Source organism: Chrysemys picta, chromosome 12 (genome assembly GCF_011386835.1).
Source record: "Chrysemys picta bellii isolate R12L10 chromosome 12, ASM1138683v2, whole genome shotgun sequence".
Taxonomy (NCBI): domain Eukaryota; kingdom Metazoa; phylum Chordata; order Testudines; family Emydidae; genus Chrysemys; species Chrysemys picta.
In genome coordinates this window covers 15,597,118-15,616,325 of record NC_088802.1, presented here as the reverse complement: position 1 = coordinate 15,616,325, position 19,208 = coordinate 15,597,118, and the positions used below count along the sequence as shown (strand labels likewise).

Below are 19,208 nucleotides of genomic sequence, written 5' to 3'. Positions count from 1 at the left end.
AGGAGAGTGACATGGACAAAGGGACAATCCTGGGAAAACCTGGACAGGTCGGGTTACCAATTTTCTAATCTCACAAAACCGAACACCCCTGCCCTGAGGCCCTGCCCTTCCCCTTCTCCGAGGCCCACTCCATCCTCCCTCCCTCTGTCGCTGGCTCTTCCCCACCTTCAGTCACTTTCACTGGGCTGGGGCAGGGGTTTGGGGTGCAGGAGGGGGGTTAGGGCTCCGGCTGGGGGTGTGGGCTCTGGGGTGGGGCCAGGGATGAGGGGTTTGGGGTGAAGGAGGGGGCTCCAGGCTGGGGCAGGGTTTTGGGGTGCGGGAGGTGATGAGGGCTCAGGTTGGGGGTGTGGGCTCTGGGGTGGGGCTGGGGATGAGGGGTTTGGGGTGAAGGAGGGGGCTCCGGGCTGGGGCAGGGTGTTGGGGTGTTGGGGTGTTGGTGGGAATGAGTGGTGTGGGCTCCAGGAGGGAGCTTGAGTGCGGGAGGGGACTCCGGGCTGGGGCAGTGGGTTCGGGGTGTGGGAGGGAGTGCGTGAGGGGGTTCAGGGTCCCGGCAGCACTTACCGTGGTGTTGTAGTGACCAGGCAAGGTACTAACAAACTTCAACAGGACTTTATTTTTAAAGTGGAAACCTCTTTACCAAGCTGCTGCTGCACCCTCGGTAGTTATCTCTCAGCCTCCTCAACTCCTCCCCCCTCCTTCCTGTTTTCTGTCCTTTCAGACTCCCAACAGCCAGTGCTCCCAGTTCTAATAATTACAAACAACATCTAAACACCACATTCCCTCCTCTCAAGAAACTCTCCCAATTAAAATAAACATTGGTGTTCTAACCACAGGAACAAATAGGAAACAAGACATTATACTGTTGGCAGAAATATTACACTGAAAACACTGTAGATACTACATAACATAATCTCTAGTCCAGACAGGTGGTCGTCTGGGTCTGATAGACCATCTCTCAAGCCCCGGTTCCAGTGCAATGTCTTGTTGTGTTGGTTCTACTGTGAAGTCATCCAATGCAGACTGGCATAATCTCCTCTTGGTGCATAGGCAGGTGCAAGATAAGAAGCATTCCATACCCGCCCATCAGAAAGTCGATAGATGTAAGGTCCCTTCTTCTCTATGATTTTAAGAGGAGCTGTGAATTTATGGTCCTCTTTGCGTAAAATTCCAGGTTTTCGTATTCTAACGAAGGAACCACACTCAAACTTTGGTTCCTTAACACCCCGCCGCTTGTCTGTGAAAGCCTTAGACGTTGCTTGGTTCCGTTCAAATGTTTTTTTCACATCATCCTCGGTTGGGGCCTCAGGTCGTGCCTTTAACAATCCAGCAGTGTTCAGTTTAGTATTCATCTGTTTCCCATGTCGTAACTCTGCGGATGATCTTTGCATTGTGGCATGTTGTGTAGCCCGATATGCTTGCAAGAAATCGGTAGTGAAGGGTATCCACAATTGCCCTTCCAGTTTAGCCATTTGCAAACTCTCTTTCAAACTTCTGTTAAACCATTCGATTTCCCCATTGGCTTGAGGGTAATATAGGGATGACCTTCTGTGTAAAATTTTCCTCTCTGCTAGAAAAGTTTCAAACTCCAGGGAAGTAAATTGGCGGCCGCTTCCAGGAGCCGCACAGAGCTAGGGCAGGCAGGGAGCCTGCCTTAGCCCCGGGCCCCCACTGCGCCACTGACCAGACTTTTAACGTCCCAGTAGGCGGTGACAACCGGAGCCACCAGGGTCCCTTTTCGACCAGGCATTCCAATCAAAAACCGGACGCCTGGCAACCCTATGGACAGGTGCCAGCCCTAGGTCCTGTCTACACGGCCCAGTAACCCCTTGCTGAGCCAGGTACAGGCAGCCATGTGCCAGCCCAGGCCCCTGGCAGGGACGCTGAGCTGCCAGCTGCCATAGTCACTAACAGTGTTAACTCTGCCATGTGACACACACCACGCTAGAGTCCCCAGGACCCTGGGCCCAGCTCCAGAACAGCTGTAACCTAGAAACAGAGCAATGCAGGGCTGGAAGGGACCTCGAGAGGTCACCTAGTCCAGCCCCCCAGGCTGGGTCAGGGACTAGACTATCCCTGGCAGGGGTTTGTCCAACCTGTTCTTATAAACCTCCAGTGACGGGGATCCCACAACCTCCCTTGGAGCTGGGTCCAGAGCTTCACTGCCCTGAGAGTTAGAAAGTGTTTCTTCATCTCCAGCCTCAACCTCCCTTGCTGCAGATTGTGCCCATTGCTCCTTGGACAGACCCTCGTCTTTCCAGCTGGGGGCACTGGCTCTGTCACCAAGTGTGAGCATCACTGTTCCTGCACTGAATGGCTGGCGGCGCTGGGCTGGCTCAGGGGGACAGTGAGGGCAGCTGGGCAGGGCCGGCTCCAGGCACCAGCGTAGCAGCTGGTGCTTGGGGCGGCACATGGAAGGGGGCGGTACGTCCGGCTCTTCGGCGGTAATTCGGTGGCGGGTCCCTCACTCCCTCTCGGGGGGAAGGACCTGCCGCCGAAGAAGCGGCAGCAGTAGAGTCGTGGCGGAAGTGCCGCAGATTGCGATCGCGGCTTTTTTTTTTTTTTTTGGCTGCTTGGGGCGGCAAAAACCCTGGAGCTGGCCCTGCAGCTGGGGCCTTTCACTCCCCAGTCACCGATCTCAGCCCAGGCTGAGAGTCCGGTTCCCAGCAGACAGGAGCTCACATCGTAACTCACATTAACGGCAGCCTCACCGGCCACCTCCGCTGGGAGGCCAAGAGCTGAATGGGCCTCAAGGATGATTCCTCCCCAGGGAGAGGCTCCAGCAGGTGTCAGGGCTGAGCCATGTTGGCAGGACAGTGGGGGGCTCACACGGCTGCTGTGACGTCCTCGTACCCTCAATACACAGAGTTCCAGCAGTCAGGGTGTAAACCCCACTTGTACCCCCAGCACTGAACTCACTGACACTTCCCCAAGGGCCCCTCTCCTCCTGGGGTTGGGGGGGGGGGTTGAGTAAGGGGCACTGGAAGAGTGGGACCAGGGGCCATGGCCAATCACTTTTACCAATGGGAGGGCTATTCCCTCCCACTTTTTACCAGCTGTAAGGGTGAGGGGGGAGAGGGCCGAGAGGAGCAACCAGGGGGTCAGTGTGTTGGGGGGAAGAGGTGGTGTGAGGGTGGTGGCTCGGGGAGAATGGGTGATGTGAGGGCGGGGACTTGGGTCAGGGAGAAGGGGCGGTATGAGGGCGGGGGTTCAGGGAGAAGGGGTGGTGCGGGGGCAGGAGCTAGGGAAAAAGGGCCGGCATGAGAGTGTGGGGCCATGGTTTGGGCACCGGTGACCCCTCTACTTTTAGAGAGGTTCCATCACTCCTGGGGAGAGGACCATCCCGGATCCTGATCCACGGGCACATCTGTGTATTTGCTGGGTGCACAGAGCTCTCTGGGTGGAGACACTTTTACGCTCACCCAGGAACCTTTGCTGGGAGGCCCCAATGCCCAGGAGGCTGAAGGCTCTCACTGCCCTGCCCTGGGGGTGAAGGGAGGGGCTCTGGGGCTGCTGTTCCCCATCCCAGGAATGGGGCGAAGGGGACGTGGACACAGACAATGTCCCCGCTTGCGCTGGGAGGGGCAGACCCGTCTCCACCCAGGCTTCAGAGCCTGAGCTCCAGCCTGAGCCTGAACGTCTACGTGGCTATTTTTAATTCTAAAGCGGGAGCCCCACAAGCCTGAATCTGTCCAGCCCGTTCCGAGACTCGCTTCTGCAGGCTGTGTAGAAGGACCCAAAGTGTCTCCAGAGTCTGGGTGTGAAAGTTCCCAGCATGTCTGACCCAGGACTGGTTAATGAGAGCGAGGGGGGTGGCTAATAGTCGTTAGATGGAGACATCTGAGTCCCTGGGGCTCTGAGATGGTCTCTGTGACCATTATCCACTCTGGGAGATGTCCAGGAGCAGCGGCAGAGGGTCTGTGCCACTAGCAGTGTCCATGGGACAAATCGCTCTGGGCAGAGAGTTCAGGCTGGAGCCAAGTATCCATTTTCAGCCTGATTTGTGGGGGTGAGATCAGGGGCCCAGGGGGCATTTGTCTGCAAAGGGCAAATTAAACAGCAGCTCTGGAGTGTCCTGACCCTGGCCTGCCTGTAACTGTGCGTTTCTGGGGTTGTTGACAGTCTCTCATTGCAAGTCACTGGGATTCAGGCTCCTATGTTGCTCAGACAGGTTTGCAGTGGAGCTGGGTGAAATGTTTTGGACAAATAGTTTATTTGCTGCAAAATTATTTTTCGGGTCAACAGAAACTATTCGCGAATCCACGTCGAGTTTGCTGACTAGTTTCAATTAAGAGAAAAAGGTGCTGCTGCTTCCCCTCTAGCCTTTAGCCCAGCGGCTGGGTCCTCAGCTGGGAGCCCAGGTTCAATCCCCCCGGGTGATGTCATGAGGGCTCAAACCGCTGGGCTCCAGGTGTCTGATGATGTCCCCCAGTGTCTAAACACTGCCATGGGTACTGGGCCAGAGCGTACGAATGAGAATGACTCTGCAGCCCAGGGGGTCAGGCCCCGACCTGAGAGCCCAGAGTCCAGCTCCTCTGCTCCAGTGACCCTATAATTATTGATCCATAACCCCAGTGATGGGAGGGGTTACGACCCCTGGCACAGCAGTGTCTATGGTCGTGTCTGCTGGGGTTTCCTTGCACCAATGTAGCTGCACTGGTGCAAACCCCTAGTGCAGACGCGCTGTGCGGGTGTTAACTGGGACTGGTCCCCGGAGCAGCTTCTCCCAGATGGAGGGGGCAGGAAGTGGGGAAATGCCCCCTCCCCACTGCCCTGGCCTCATTAGCAACAGCCCATTAGTCCGCATTTATCCCCCCCCCTCCAGAATCTTCCACTGTAATGCCCCCCAAGTGAGTCCAATCTAGACAACTGCCCCTGTGGGGGTGGGGCTGGGCCGGGCAAGGGGAGGGGCTGGCTGTGGGGTTTTCCTGGCTGGAAGGTGGTGTCCACCAGCATGGAGTGTCCCAGCTGCTCCCCCTGGGGCAGGGCTGCACCCCCAATGTGTGTGGGGCCAGAACCGACCTGCTCTGAGCGAGAAACCAACCACACATGGCCCGAAAGCAACAGAGATTCCCTGGGGCCTTCCTCTCCATCACCTCCTGCCCCTTCCTTACCCTTCCCTCACCCCTGTGAGGAAAACTGGACCCTGCGTCTATTCTGACCCCTCACCAACATCCCTTCCTTTCTTCTCACTCCCTTTCTGCTCCCCTGGGCCCCTGCCCCTCTACTCTCACTTTGCCTCCTTGGCACGTGCCCCTGCCCTCCACCCATCTCTGCCCCAGTGGAACAGCCCATTCCTTCTCCCCCTGCCATCCTGGCATCTGCCCCTCTCCCCCAAACATTCTCTGCACCCTGGAGCCCACCCATCACTTCACATCCCCGCTATGTCCTAGCATCCACCTCTCCCCTTTCCCTCCTCTATGCCATGTCTCCCACCCCTCCCCTCACCCCCATCTGATTCCCTGGTGCCTACCACTGCCATCACCCCCCCCCACCCTCTGATGGCCACCCCACCCCTCACCCTCCTCTGCTGTCCTGGCTTTTGCCCTTCTTACTCCCCTCAGCCCTCCTGACACCTGCCCCTCTCCCCACACTCTCTGACCCCTGGCACCCACCCCTTCCCTCACCCCGCCCTGTGCCCAACCCTCCTCTAGCCCCACTCTGACCCCCTGGCACCTGCCTCTGCCCAATCCCCTCTCCTAACACCTCCCTCTACCCACCTGCCCTGCCTCTCTCCTCTCCCTTCTCTGCCATCTGGTGCTTGTCCCTCCCCTCCTCTGCCCTCCCTGTGCCTGCCCTTCTGCTCAACCCCCTCAATCCCCCTGGCACCTGCCCTTTCCCTGCTCCCCGCACCCTTCTGCTGCCTACCCCTTCCTTCCCTCCCCCTGCCCCCCAACACCTGACACTCTCCTTTTCCCCTTCCTTCCTGGTGCCCACCCCCTCAGCACCCTCTGCCTTACTGACCTGCTCTCCTCTTTCCTCTCTGCCACCATCACCCATGCCACCTTCTCTTTATTTCTCACCCTGCCCGTCCCCTCGCCCTCTGGCTCCATGACATCTGCACCCCTCACCACCCCTCCAGTCCCCTGGTGCCAGCTCCTCCTCTCCCCCAAGTCCCAGCTCTACCCTTGCCCCATCTGCCTCCCTGGTGCCTGCCATTTCCTTTGCTCCCTCTGCCTGCCTGGTGCAAGTCCCTTCCTTCACCCCCCTCTGGGACCCCTGATCTCAGCCCTTCCCCTCACCTCAGCACTGCCCCACCGCTCACCTCTCCCTCTCCTAACCTCTGGGTCTAGGGTGACCAGATGTCCCCATTTTATAGGGACAGTCCCGATTTTTGGGTCTTTTTCTTATATAGGCTCTTATTACCCCACACCCCCTGTCCTGATTTTTCACATTTGCTGTCTGGTCACCCTATCTGGGTCCCACCCCTCCCTTAATCTTCCCTCTGCCACCCTGGTGCCCACATCTCCCTTCACACTGCTGTGCCCCCAGGGCTCACCCTTCTCCACACCCCTTTCTTTGCCCCCCCTTCTGCTCACCTGCTCCCACACCCCCCATTCTGCCCCTCTGGCACCAGTGCCTGCCCATTTGCTCCCCCGCATGGTTCCACCTGCCCCACTCCTCATCATCTCACCCCCTGGCAGCTCACCCTTCCCTTGATTTCCCCTGCCCCACTGGAGCTGCCCCCATTCCCTCACATCCCTCTGCCCCCTGGTTCCTGCCCCTTCCCTTGCTTCCCTGTGCCCCCTGGGGTCTGTCCCCTTCTTCTGTCCTCGTGCCCACCCCTCCCCTCACCCCCTGCAGCCCCCAGGAACCTGCCCTTCACCCCCCTCAGTCTTCCTGGTGCCTGCCCCTTCTCTTGTCTCTCCATTGCCCTTGTGCCTGCCCCTCCCCCTATGTCCCTCCCTCCACCCCCTCTGCTCCTGTCACCTCCCCCTCCCCTTTCTTCTCCCAGCATCGGCCTGCCCCCTCCCCTGCCTCCACTGACACCTTCCCACCCCTCCCCCGCTCCTCCTGCCCTTTCCCCCCATTGTCTCCTCACAGGCAGACGGGCCCTGACTCCCCTCAGGCAACAAACCCCCCTCCCCCTCGCCCAGCGATTAACGGGGGTGCAGGTTAATTTCCATTTGATCCAGTGACCAGCCCCTGCCCCCGGCCCTGACTCTGTGACTCTCTCCCCAGTGGACGTGAGGCTGGATCCAGACACTGCAAATCGCTGGCTCATCCTGTCTGAGGATCGGAAACGTGTGAGACATGGAGACACACGCCAGGATCTGCCCAACAACCCTGAGAGATTTGATCCTTGTCCCTGTGTCCTGGGCGCTGAGGGGTTCGCGGGCGGGAGGCGTTACTGGGAGGTGGAGGTGGGAGACAAGAATGGATGGACTCTGGGGGTTTGTAGGGAATCTGTGAGCAGGAAGGAGTGGCTTACATACAAACCTGAGATTGGATGCTGGGTCGTGTGGCTGTGGGGTAGGGGATACAAGGCCGGCACCTCCCCCTCAACCCCCCTCCCTGTGAGCGTCAGGCCCAGCCGGGTGGGGATTTTCCTGGACTATGAGGCGGGCGAGGTCTCGTTTTACAATGTGACTGACAGGTCCCATCTCTTCACTTTCACTGGCACCTTCTCCGGGACGCTCCACCCTTATTTCTGTCCTGGTCTAATCGCTGGGGGTACAAACGCGGCTCCCCTGATAATCTGCCCGGTCCCAGCTCAGGCCGGAGGGAATCTCTGTCCCTGACAGTGACCCCGCGGCACAGTCTGTCCCCTCCCAGCCCTGCTGCTCTTCCTGTGGTGGGGGCCAGTTACTGCAGCAACTGGACTTCGTGCTGACCGGACGCTGCCAGTTTCCCTGTTCAACTGGAGCTTCCAGTCGAAAACCGGACACCTGGGAACCCCCAGCCCTCACCTTTCCCCGTCCCCTGCCCCAGGGGTAGCAGATGGGGGTGGATGGGGGACATTTACCCCTGTCAGAATTTTCTACCCCTGTGAAAACTCAATGTAAAATATGAAAGAAAAAAATATTATTTTAATTTAGAAAATATTATTGTAACAAGGTGTAAATATAAGAATATTTGAATTTACATTTCAACAGTATTTCAAAAGCAAGCATATAAATATATTTGTAGAAATGGAATTATTTAATTTTTTTTTATTTTTCCCTCAAATCTATAGTGAAGTTTAACTTCTCTAAATAACATCATTTGTATTTCAATTGTGGAATTTCAAGAAATCCAAAATATTTATCTTAACAAAATAAACTATTAAATTATCAGATTGGGTTGTTCAGTTATGATGTACATGTGTCATAAACATCACAACTACACACATGTGCAGCTGCTCTCTGTTCTCTCTCCCTCTCTCTTTATTGTCTTGACTGATTCTCTCTGGAAGGTAGAGAACACATGTTCACCTCCTGCACTACACCTTTGAAAATGAATAGTTGAAAAAATGATAGAATTAATTAAGTATTATATTTAAATTAACTCACACAAGATTATATAATAATCTTTGAACTTCTGTCTGCATTAATTCATGTGATTTTTAACTTTCTAGCTACATATAATTGGTAATCAAGATATGATCCTTCCTTTCTTTTTCTCACATCAATTAACAAAACACGGTCCCCAACCTCAAATGCTACCTTTCTATAGATAGAAATCTCTTCTACAATCTCCATTTTTTAGTTTATTTTTCTTTAGACATATTATTTGCAGGCAATGTGCTGTCACTGTGCACTGTTGATTTCAGTGTACTGCCAGGCTGTTCATGGTCTTGGTTATAAGGACACAACAAATGTAGTTTGATAAAGAAATAGAGAAGGGGTTGTATTCCTTTACTCAATCATCACAAATTACTTAATTGTATTAAAGATGCTGGCACTTAATTACACATAACATGAAATTTGGTGAAGCTTTTTGGCAAACCTTTCTTCTCAGCCATAAATCAGTTGAAAGGGTGATATTTTTGTTGTCGTGTGAAGTTTAGAGTACAAAGAAAAGAAAGTTGTTCCAGGAAATTCATCACAATTCCTCTGGGTTCTGTTCACCACCTTCTGCAATGCTCTGTAAAAATAGTGACCGATTGGTCTAATTCCTTGAAATCAGTGACTGAGCCTAATTTCTTGAAGATCGAGTATGAGGGGAGGCATATCACATGGCATTGCTAGGACTACTTTTTGTTTTAAACATGATGTGTTATGAACATTTTCAATGTAATAATTCAGTTTTGAAGATTTATTCACAATATGCCATTCATGACAGAGTGCCCTAAACGTACCTTGATTATCTGAAAATAAATACCCTAAATTTATCTTTTGATGGATTCATTTGTGGTTTTTATCCCGTCTGCTGGTGTCTAGGTGGAATGGGCTCCTGAAGCTATGTGTTCTTCCTAGTTTTTAACACAGGGAAATTTTAATCTAAAAATAGATAATTTTTCCCTAAAATTTCCTTCAGAAATATCTGCGTTCCTTTCCCTATTTCTCGAATTATGTATAATTACTGTGGTTTCTTATTAACTTGTGTTATTACATGGGAAAATGTGTTGGCAAATAGGTTAATATACAACATGGTTTTTACTCTCTGACAAGACATAAAAATGTGTTGTCACTCACAATTTACAGCATGAAGTGCCATGAAGAGATTGCAGGCAATGTTCATTTTTAAATTTCTAACTATGAATGGGCTCCCCCATCAGTTCCTGCAACCCCTGGCTGGCAGACCTCTGTGTGAATTAAGCAGCAGGCAGTCTGCCAGGGAACCTCCACCAAGTGTCTTTATGACTTTTTATGATGCATCACAACAGAGCAGCAGTTACGAGGAGCCCCCTTCCTGCTCCCTGGTTCAGACTTTTATACTGCTGCTTTCTTCTCAGCGCTGAGCTAGTGACCTCACCAGGCTCCCTACAGGTGCAAGTGATCCCCTCTGCCCTTCCAAACCCAAACTACTCTAACTGCACCCGGTGCCCTGGGTGTTCTCAGTGACCAGGGTGCTGGCTTCCAAATGGCTCCATTTGTAGTTGCTAACAGCCCGTGTCACACTGCCATGATTGTGTAATTGACCATAGAGTCTTCAGATGTATTTAACATGGGGAAAGATGCAAAGTGTTTGATTTAACGGGGAGCCATCCGCTCAGGTCCACTTCGTTGCAGGGGTTGTAAAGTTAAATCCAGTCCAAGCAGTACATTTGCCTTGCATGAAATCCTGTATGAACCCCCTCCTGGGGTATCCTCATTTCTGTCCCCACCAACTGTGTCTGAGGAAGGGGGAGGACAGTGCTAATGTGGCTGCGTTCTCCAGACTTTCCAGAGTCCCCCATCCTAGCTGTGGAGGGAGGGGGCTGCATGAGGGGATTTGCCCATCCCAGCTGTGGAGGGAGCCATCCAGACATGCAGGACTATAGTCAGAGATATGACTGAGAACAGGAGGTCTCATGGGCACTGTGAGATGTGTATTGAGAATTGGTCCTAGAGTCAGTATTTTCTGTGGCCACCATCAGGGGGTTCTATTGTTTCTGGTTCTGTTTTTGAACATAAAGAATTTAGGGGCAAAAAGAGCAGGGGGGATGGGGAGAAATTAACAAAGGGGAAAGTGAGGCTAAGTCTCAGGGGAAACATCCTGGCAGTGAGATCTGTGGGGCTGGGGAACCATCCCCCCAGGGCCAGCGCTGGGCACCCCATTATTCCATGTTACCTCTGGGAACCCTGCATCACGAAGCCCCCCGAGACCTCCCAGTGCATATGAGCTGAAATAGCCCCACAGCCACCTCTGTGCCCTGCTCTGGGCCTCTCCCTGTGCTGCCTGCAGGCTGAGTGAGACACAGGCATCGGTAGCAGCCTGGTGTATTGCAGCCTCCAGGACTCCCCAGTGGCAGCAGGCGGTGCTGCCCCCCACAGTGTGTCAGCTGCACTGCACAGCAGTTACATTCCTGCTGGGACTTCACTCCACCCTCCCCCAAGAAGGAGCTGCCCCTGCTGGTGACAGTTCTCTGTAGGGCCAGGGCTAGGGTGACCAGACGTCCTGATTTTATCGGGACTGTCCCGATATTTCCTTGTTTGTCCCGCGTCCCGACCGATGAGCAGTCGGGACACTGGACAAACAAGGAAATGCTCTGGAGCCCGGAAGTGCTCGTGCCCCCCCCTCACCCCGACTCCGCCCCCTCCTCACCCCATTGGCTCCCTCCCCGAATCCCCGCCTCTTCCCTGGGCTCACCATTCCTCCTCCCTCCACAAGCGCTGGAGGGAGGCCCGGGAGACGCAGGGGAAGCGCGGGGCCGGGGTGAGTAACAGTCCGGCCTGGCCCCGAGCGCAGGCAGGACTCAGTTGGGTGGTAGGGAGAGGAGGGGGGCGGCCCGCAGGGCCAGGCGGTGGCTGTTCTCCCACCCTTGGCAGTGGGACTCGGGAGCAGCCACTGCTGCAGCTCCCACTGCCGCGGGGGAGGAAGCGGTCAATGGCCAAGCTCGGCGGCTGCGGCTCTGGCGCCCCCGAACCCACCGAGCCGGGGCCTGCTGCGGGGACCCAGCAGCGCGCACGCTGGGCCCAGCCCCTGGCCAGTCGCGTCTGGGCTGCTGCCCAGCTGGTGCAATCCCGCGGTGGCCCCGGGGCGGAGGCATCGGCAGCCCAGCCCCGTTCGTTCCCCTGCGGGAACCAAGCGGGACGGGGGGGGCTGCGGCCTGCTGCCCCCACTCCGGGGCCACCGCGGGATAGTACCAGCTGGGCAGCAGCCCAGACACGACTGGCCAGGGGCTGAGCGCAGCGTGCGCGCTGCTAGGTCACCACAGCAGGCCCGGGCTCGGGCGGTTTGGGGGCGCCAGAGCCGCAGCCGCTGAGCTTGGCCATTGACCGCTTCCTCCCGCCGCGGCAATGGGAGCTGCAGCAGCGGCTGCTCCCGAGTCCCACTGCCAAGGGTGGGAGAACAGCCACCGCCTGGCCCTGCGGGCCGCCCCCCTCCTCTCCCTACCACCCGACTGAGTCCTGCCTGCTCGGGGCCAGGCCAGACTTTCACTCACCCTGGCCCCGCGCTTCCCCTGTGTCTCCCGGGCCTCCCTCCAGCGCTTGTGGAGGAAGAGTGGTTTTTTTTTTGCCCCGCCCTCTCCCGCCACGTCCCCCCGCCACGCCCCCCCCGCGTCCCGATATTTGACTTGGGTGATCTGGTCACCCTAGCCAGGGCCCCTAAGCAAAAGCCCCTGGTGAGTCGCACTGGAACACACAGTGCAATAGGAGAGAGTCAAAGGAGAGATCCTGGGGGAAGCAGAATCAATTGTGCACAGGCCCTAAAGTGCCAGGGTTCAGGGCTTTTGGCTGTTCTGCCTGTAGCTAGTTCCATGAGGTGAGGCCCATTGTTGTGAAATGAATGAATGAGACTGAATATCCCCTGCCTGTTCCTCTCCCAGGGCCCTGGCTGCTGCAGCCCCCCCACCCCACCCCCGCTCCATCTCTAGGGGGCTCTCACCTGCCCGGTCTAGCTTGATTTTGAACTGTGGGCAGAATTTCTGCTGAGTCTGCATCACTCGCAGCTGGGAGGAGTTAGCGGGAGAATTTCACCAACAGGTGTAAATACCGTCCACCGTCACAGCAGGGTGTGTGGAGGCCTCCTGCAAAATCCCTGCCCTGTTCACCAGAAGCAAACTGGCTAGGGCAGGGGCTGCCCCATGAGGAGTTATTGTCCCTCCCATTGCTGTAGGTGGCTTCTCAATAGACCACAGAGGGGATTAAAGGTGCAGTTACCCCCAACTCTGTCATCAAGGGCTCCCATTTGCCCACCCCACCCAGTGCCAGGGGCACCAAGTGTCTCCCATTTCCTGCTTCCAGATTTCTGACACAATCAGTGCAGTTCTGCCCGCTGATGCCTAGAACATTCGCTGAAGTGTTGGAATTGATTAGATGCAGCATTGAAACATTATTGTGTTACAGACAGAGACGTGAAATGTATTGAGTTGAATGTAAGGCCTCTGTACCTCAAAGCAGCACCCGGGACCCCCATATTCACCACTGTCTCATAATTATGAAATGTTTTGTACAAAGTATGCCTTGTGAGGCATCATTTTAAAAGTCTTGATCTGTTGGGTTGTATGTGTTATTGTATGTGAAGTTATGAATTATTGCTATATGTGTTACTAAAATATGTGCTAAAATATGTTGTCAGGTTGGGAACACCACAACTAGCCTTTCAGGTACAACAATGGAGTAGCCAGACAGCAGTTAATGGCTCATCAACACCCATCAAGGAAAGAATCCACTATCCAGAGACTGTGTACCATGGAGACTGCTTGACCAATGGGGACTGACTGATCCCCATGTCACAGCAAAAGATCTTTCCACTAAGCTGGAGGAAACTATAAAAGAAGGGGGTCATAGGCTTGAAAAGAGTCCCAGCCTGTGTATTAAGGAACTAGACCAGGGGTAGGCAACCTATGATACGCGTGCCGAAGGCAGCACGCGAGCTGATTTTCAGCGGCACTCACACTGCCCGGGTCCTGGCCACTGGTCCGGGGGGCTCTGCATTTTAATTTAATTTTAAATGAAGTTTCTTAAACATTTTAAAAACCTTATTTACTTGACATACAACAATAATTTAGATATTATAGGTATTATAGACTTATAGAAAGAGACCTTCTAAAAATGTTAAAATGTATTACTGGCACACGAAACCTTAAATTAGAGTGAATAAACGAAGACTCGGCACACCACTTCTGAAAGGTTGCTGACCCCTGAACTAGACCATCTGTCAGGGTGAGACACTGCTTGATTCAAATCCTGCTTAGTTTGTAGAATTTAGCCTGCAACTGTATTTGTATTTCTTAGGTTACCAGCTTCGATCTTTACATTTGCTACGTATAACCAGGGCCGGCTCTAGCTTTTTTGCTGCCCCAAGCAGCAAAAAAAAGCCCCGCCCCCCGAGGCCCCCCGCCAAGCGCCGCCGGAACGCCCCCCCAGAGCACCGCCCTCCCGCACCGCCCCCCCGCTGAGCGCCGGAACCCCCCCCCGAGCGCCGAGCCCCGTGCTGCTCCCCCCGAGCTCCGCGCCGCCTGAACCCCCCCCGAGCGCCGAGCCCCATGCTGCCCCCCCACCCGCCGAGCTCCGTGCGGCCGGAACCCCCCCCGAGCGCCGAGCCCCGTGCTGCCCCCCCGCCGAGCTCCGCGCCACCGGAGCCCGCCAAGTGCCGCCGGAAACCCCCCCCGAGCACTGCCCCCGCGCCGCCCCCCTGCCGAGCGCCAGGCCGCGCCGCCGGAGCACCCCCCCCGCGGAATGCCGCGCTGCGCTCCCCCCGCCGCCCCTTACCAGGTGCCGCCCCAAGCATGTGCTTAGGTGCCTGGTGCCTGGAGCCAGCCCTGCATATAACCACTTAAAATCTGTCTGTAGTCAATAAATCTGTTTGATATTTAATGTAAAACTGCTTGGTTGAAGTGCTTGGAAAATCTCAGCCCAGTTTACAAAGGCTAGTGCGTGTCCTCTCCACATCAAGGGAGGAGGCAGACTGGGTAATGCACTTATATTGGCCAGGCTTCTGACTAGTGCAAGACAAAACAGTTCTGGAGTGCAAGGCTGGGGAGCTGGGGGGAATTGGCTGGAGCCTCCCTATTGATGATTCTTGTGTGTCTGGGAGATAATAATATATACAGATATACATATCTCATAGAGCTGGAAGGGACCCCAAAAGGTCATTGAGTCGAGTCCAGCCCACTGCCTTCACTAGCAGTACCATGTACTGATTTTGCCCCCAATCCCTAAGTGCCCCCCTCAGGGATTGAGTTTATAAACTTGGATTTAGCAGACCAATGTGCCAACCACTGAGATATCATTCATGTAACTCAGTTGGGTGTGACCCTGCCTGTGGATGTCTGTGTAAGTGCAGCACAAACCTGCCATTGGTTTGTGGCTTGACATCAGTATCACAGCGTGAGAGGGATACTCCAGGGTGGTGGGAAAGGGGGCTCAGTGATCCCAAAGTCCAGGTTGCACCCTGGGGACCCCATCACAGCCTACCAAACTCAGTCAAATATGGAGGAAGGGCTGAACACTGCAAAGAGTCAAGTTCCTAAGTCCCTGTTTTAAGCACTAAGTCCTGGTTTTGGCACCACTGTGATGCTCAAAACCTCTGTCAAACCTGTAGGTGCCTAAATTCACTTGGCCCCTACATTTTTTAAAGTAAAAGTTCCCTTTGCATCTATACTTGAGTCTCTAGGCACGTGCAATTCTGCCTCCCTGTGGGCATCTGGCCTCCTGCCTCAGTCCCAGAGCGATGTACAAACCAGTGGAAGATAAGCTGACAAACTTCTATGGGTCTGGCTGCACCGCAACAAAAGACCCGAAGTAGCGAGTCTCAAAGCTTGAGTCTACAGACTTGGGCTTGTGCTATGGCACTAAAAATAGCCCTGTCATAGTTTCCACTCAGGCTGGAGCTTGGGCTGTAAGACAAACTCCCTGGCTGGGTTTCAGCACCCAAGTGGGAACATCTACAGAGCTATTTGAGTGCCATATCATGAGCCCTGTGTGAGTCTGAGGCCTTGGCTACACTTGCAGATGTACAGCGCTGTGAGTTAAACCTGACTTCGTGCAGCTGAGTAGGGAAAGCGCTGCAGTCTGTCCACACTGACAGCTGCCCAGCACGCTGTCATGGCCACATTTGCGGCAATTGCAGCGCTAGTGGGAGCGGTGCATTATGGGCAGCTATCCCACAGAGCACCTTTTCCCATTCTGGCGCCGTGGGTTGTGGGAAGGGGGCGTGGGTGCGGGGGATTCTGGGTCCTGTCCCAATGCCCCGTGATGCATCGCTTCGCATCCCAGAAATCTCTTTGTTTCCGTTGACCTTTGGCGCCATCTTTCAACAGTTTCTGTGCAGCGTGATCTGTCTGCGGGAAATGGAGTCCGAACTGCTGAAACGTATGCTGACGAGTCTCGCCAGCACGTCACATTTGGCTGTCAAACTATTTCTCTCTGGTTCTCCAGGCGCTTGTGGATCACCGTGGGCGTTTCATTGACATTAACAGGCTGGCCCGGAAAGGTGCATGACGCACGCATCTTTCGGAACACTTGGCTGTTCAGGAAGATGCGGGCCGGGACTTTTTTCCTAGTTCAACTACAGGCTGAGCCGGTGCCGAATGAGTGTGGAGTGTGTCTTTGGCCATTTAAAGGCCCGCTGGCGATCTCTGTATGGGAAGCTGGACTTGGTCGAAAACAGCATCCCCGCGGTTATATCTGCGTGCTGTGCTCTCCATAATATGTGTGAAGGGAAGGGTGAAAGCTTCACTCAGGCATGGACCTCCGAGGTTCAACACCTGGAGGCTGAATTTGCACAGCCAGAGAGCAGGGCTATTACAGGGGCCCAGTGCGGTGCTGCAAGGATTAGGGATGCCTTGAGGGGCAATTTGAGGCTGAAAACCAGCAGTGATATCTGGTGCCCTGCACGGGAGTGAAGTGCAGTAGTTCCAATCTTTAGGAATCAGTGTCTGCTTAGCAGACAAGCAGATGTGCAGTGCCTGTTTATTTCCTGGGCTAAGGAGTCTTTTACTTTATGCAATAATAAAGAATGTTTTCAAAGCCAAATAATCCATTTATTGAAAAGAAAAAAAATTTATTTATTGAAAAGAAACAAGGGGGTGGAGTGGGGAACAGTACAATCACAGATTCACATATGTTCTGTCTGGTGTGCTGTGCAGTGAGTGCTGCGTTTTCCTGGCGGATCCTGCTTTCTCTCTCCCTCCAGTCCTGCGCTTTCTCATTCTCTTTAATAGATTGCCGCATCACTTCTTGCAGCATGTCTTCTTTGCTTTTTCACGGTCTCTTCCTGAGTCTTTGCAGTCTCTGAGCAGGCGATAAGAGGGACGGCTGAGGTCTCAGGGTTGATGCAGCTGTATAGGCAAAACGCAACATTTAACAGAGGCAGCATTGTTTATACCAGACAGAGTAGTGATTCCCCCCGCACTTAAGGAGTAGAAAATACACAGGGTCTACACAATAGCATAATTTTCCCGTCCCAAACAGAGCACACATATCCAATGGGAGCCTCAAAATGGTGAGTAATGGGGACTGATTGTTTTAGGGCTGTACTGTCCTCTGGGTTTCTGTGCCTTGGGGAGAGCCAACAGCTTCAGGGGGCACCTACACTAAACACTGTCCCAACATTTTCCACAGGAGTTCATCCTGGACGATATCTCACTGCTGAGGATGAGAAGCAAGGGAGGGTCTTCTACTGCGATGCGGCTTCCGCCCTGGCCCATATGCAGCTTGCCTGTGTGCAACAATGGTCCCCCCGCCCCTCACGGCACAGTGGCGCGGACACGTTAGCCTGGCTGGGACAAGGACCACGGTGGCTCTCCCGATAAACCTGCGTAAGCACATTGCACACGTTCTGAATGAGACATTCAAAGAGATTACCGAGGCCGATTACCGCGATGTGATAAAACACATCAATGCACTATTCCGCATCTAGGCATGCATGCCTAGCCCTCCTCTCCCAAAGAGCCCGCACCGAAAAAATTCCTTCCCGAAAAAAAACCGCTTACCGGGAACCTGCTCTTCTGTTTGTCCTCCACCAAGTACTGGCCGCTGCGACTGGCTACCTTCCTCCTGGCTCGAGAAGAACTCCTGGCTGCATGGCTCCAGGGATTCCGGGGTGTCTCCATCCGGCCCACCACCCTCACTCCCGTTTTCCTCCTCCTCCTCCGCCCTCCCCCCCCACACCGTCTCTGAAGTGTCCATGATGGTGCTCAGAGTGGAGGTGGGGTTAACCCCAAGTATCGCATCCAGCTCTTTGTAGAATTGGCAGGTTGCGGGGGTAGCACCCAAGCGACCATTTGTGTCATGGGCTTTGCGGTAGGCACTCCGCAGCTCCTTCACTTTAATCCTGCACTGCAGGGCGTCCCGGTCATGGCCCCTTTCCATCATGTCCTTTTGATACCTTCCAAAGGTATCGTAATTCCTATGGCTGGAGCGCCGCTGGGACTGGACAGCTTCCTTCTCCCAAACACTGATGAGGTCCAGCAACTCGCCATTGCTCCATGCTGGGGCTCGCTTGGCGCGTGGAGGCATGGTTACCTGGAAAGATTTGCTGATAGCACTCCACGCCACGCAGGGCTGAGCAAACAGGAAGGGGATTTTTAAAATTCCCGGGGAATGTAAAGGGCGGGTCACATAGTTGGTTACCTGAGGCCAGGGCAGTAGAGTTTGAACTGATGACCAGAGTGGCTAGAACAGGCATTGTGGGATACTGCCGAATACTTCTGGAGGCCAGTCACAGTGCATTGGGCGGCCACACTGGCGCCACAGCACTGCAGCGGCAGCGTAATGCACACTATTCCTCTCGGGGAGATGGAGTACATGCAGCGCTGCAACCACGGAGATACAGCGCTGCAAATGCCTTGCCAGCATGGACGGGGAGTGAATTACAGTGCTGGGGGTGGCTTTACAGTGCTGTAACTCGCAAGTGTAGCCAAGGCCACAGTGGCTTGGCAGTGTGTACACCTCGGGAGTTACAATGCAGAACGCTGCTTTACTGGTCAGTAGCTTGACATTGTAGGCAAGGCCTATAAAAAGTGAAATAAGGAAAGCCCGGGGAATTACAGATCAGTCAGCCTAACTTCTGTACCCGGAAAGATAATGGAGCAAATAATTAAGCAATCAATTTGCAAACATCTAGAAGATAATAAAGTGATAAGAAACAGTCAGCATGGATTTGTCAAGAACAAATTGTGTCAAATCAACTTGATAGCTGTCTTTGACAGGGTAACAAGCCTTGTGGATGGGGGGAAGTGTTAGACATAGTATATCTTGACTCATAACAAAACTAGGAAAATGCAACCTAGATGGAGCTACTATAAGGTGGGTGCAAAACTGGTTGGCCAATGTACATGGCAGAGGGGCATTGCTGGCACATGATGGCATATATCACATTGTTAGATGTGCAGTTGAACGAGCCTCTGATGGCATGGCTGATGTGATTAGGTCCTATGATGGTGTCCCTTGAATAGATATGTGGACAGAGTTGGCAACGGGCTTTGTTAGTGTTTTTGTTGTGTGGTGTGTGGTTGCTGGTGAGTATTTGCTTCAGGTTGGGGGACTGTCTATAAGCGAGGACTGGTCTATCTCCCAAGATCTGTGAGAGTGAGGGATTGTCCTTCAGGATAGGTTATAGATCCTTGATGATGGCCTGGAGAGGTTTTAGTTGGGGGCTGAAGGTGACGGCTAGTGGCGTTCTGTTATTTTCTTTGT

General features: G+C 54.1%; 1 protein-coding gene across 1 annotated transcript in view; it reads left to right on the top strand.

Annotated features, from left to right (window-relative positions):
• LOC101931954 (butyrophilin subfamily 1 member A1) overlaps positions 1–8,224 on the top strand; it is a 59,414-nt gene extending 51,190 nt beyond the window's left edge. The window contains 1 exon segment of the mRNA XM_065565096.1: positions 7,180–8,224. Coding sequence (XP_065421168.1) covers positions 7,180–7,739 — 560 coding nt within the window. The 3' untranslated portion in view covers positions 7,740–8,224.
• The last annotated feature ends 10,984 nt before the right edge of the window (positions 8,225–19,208 follow it).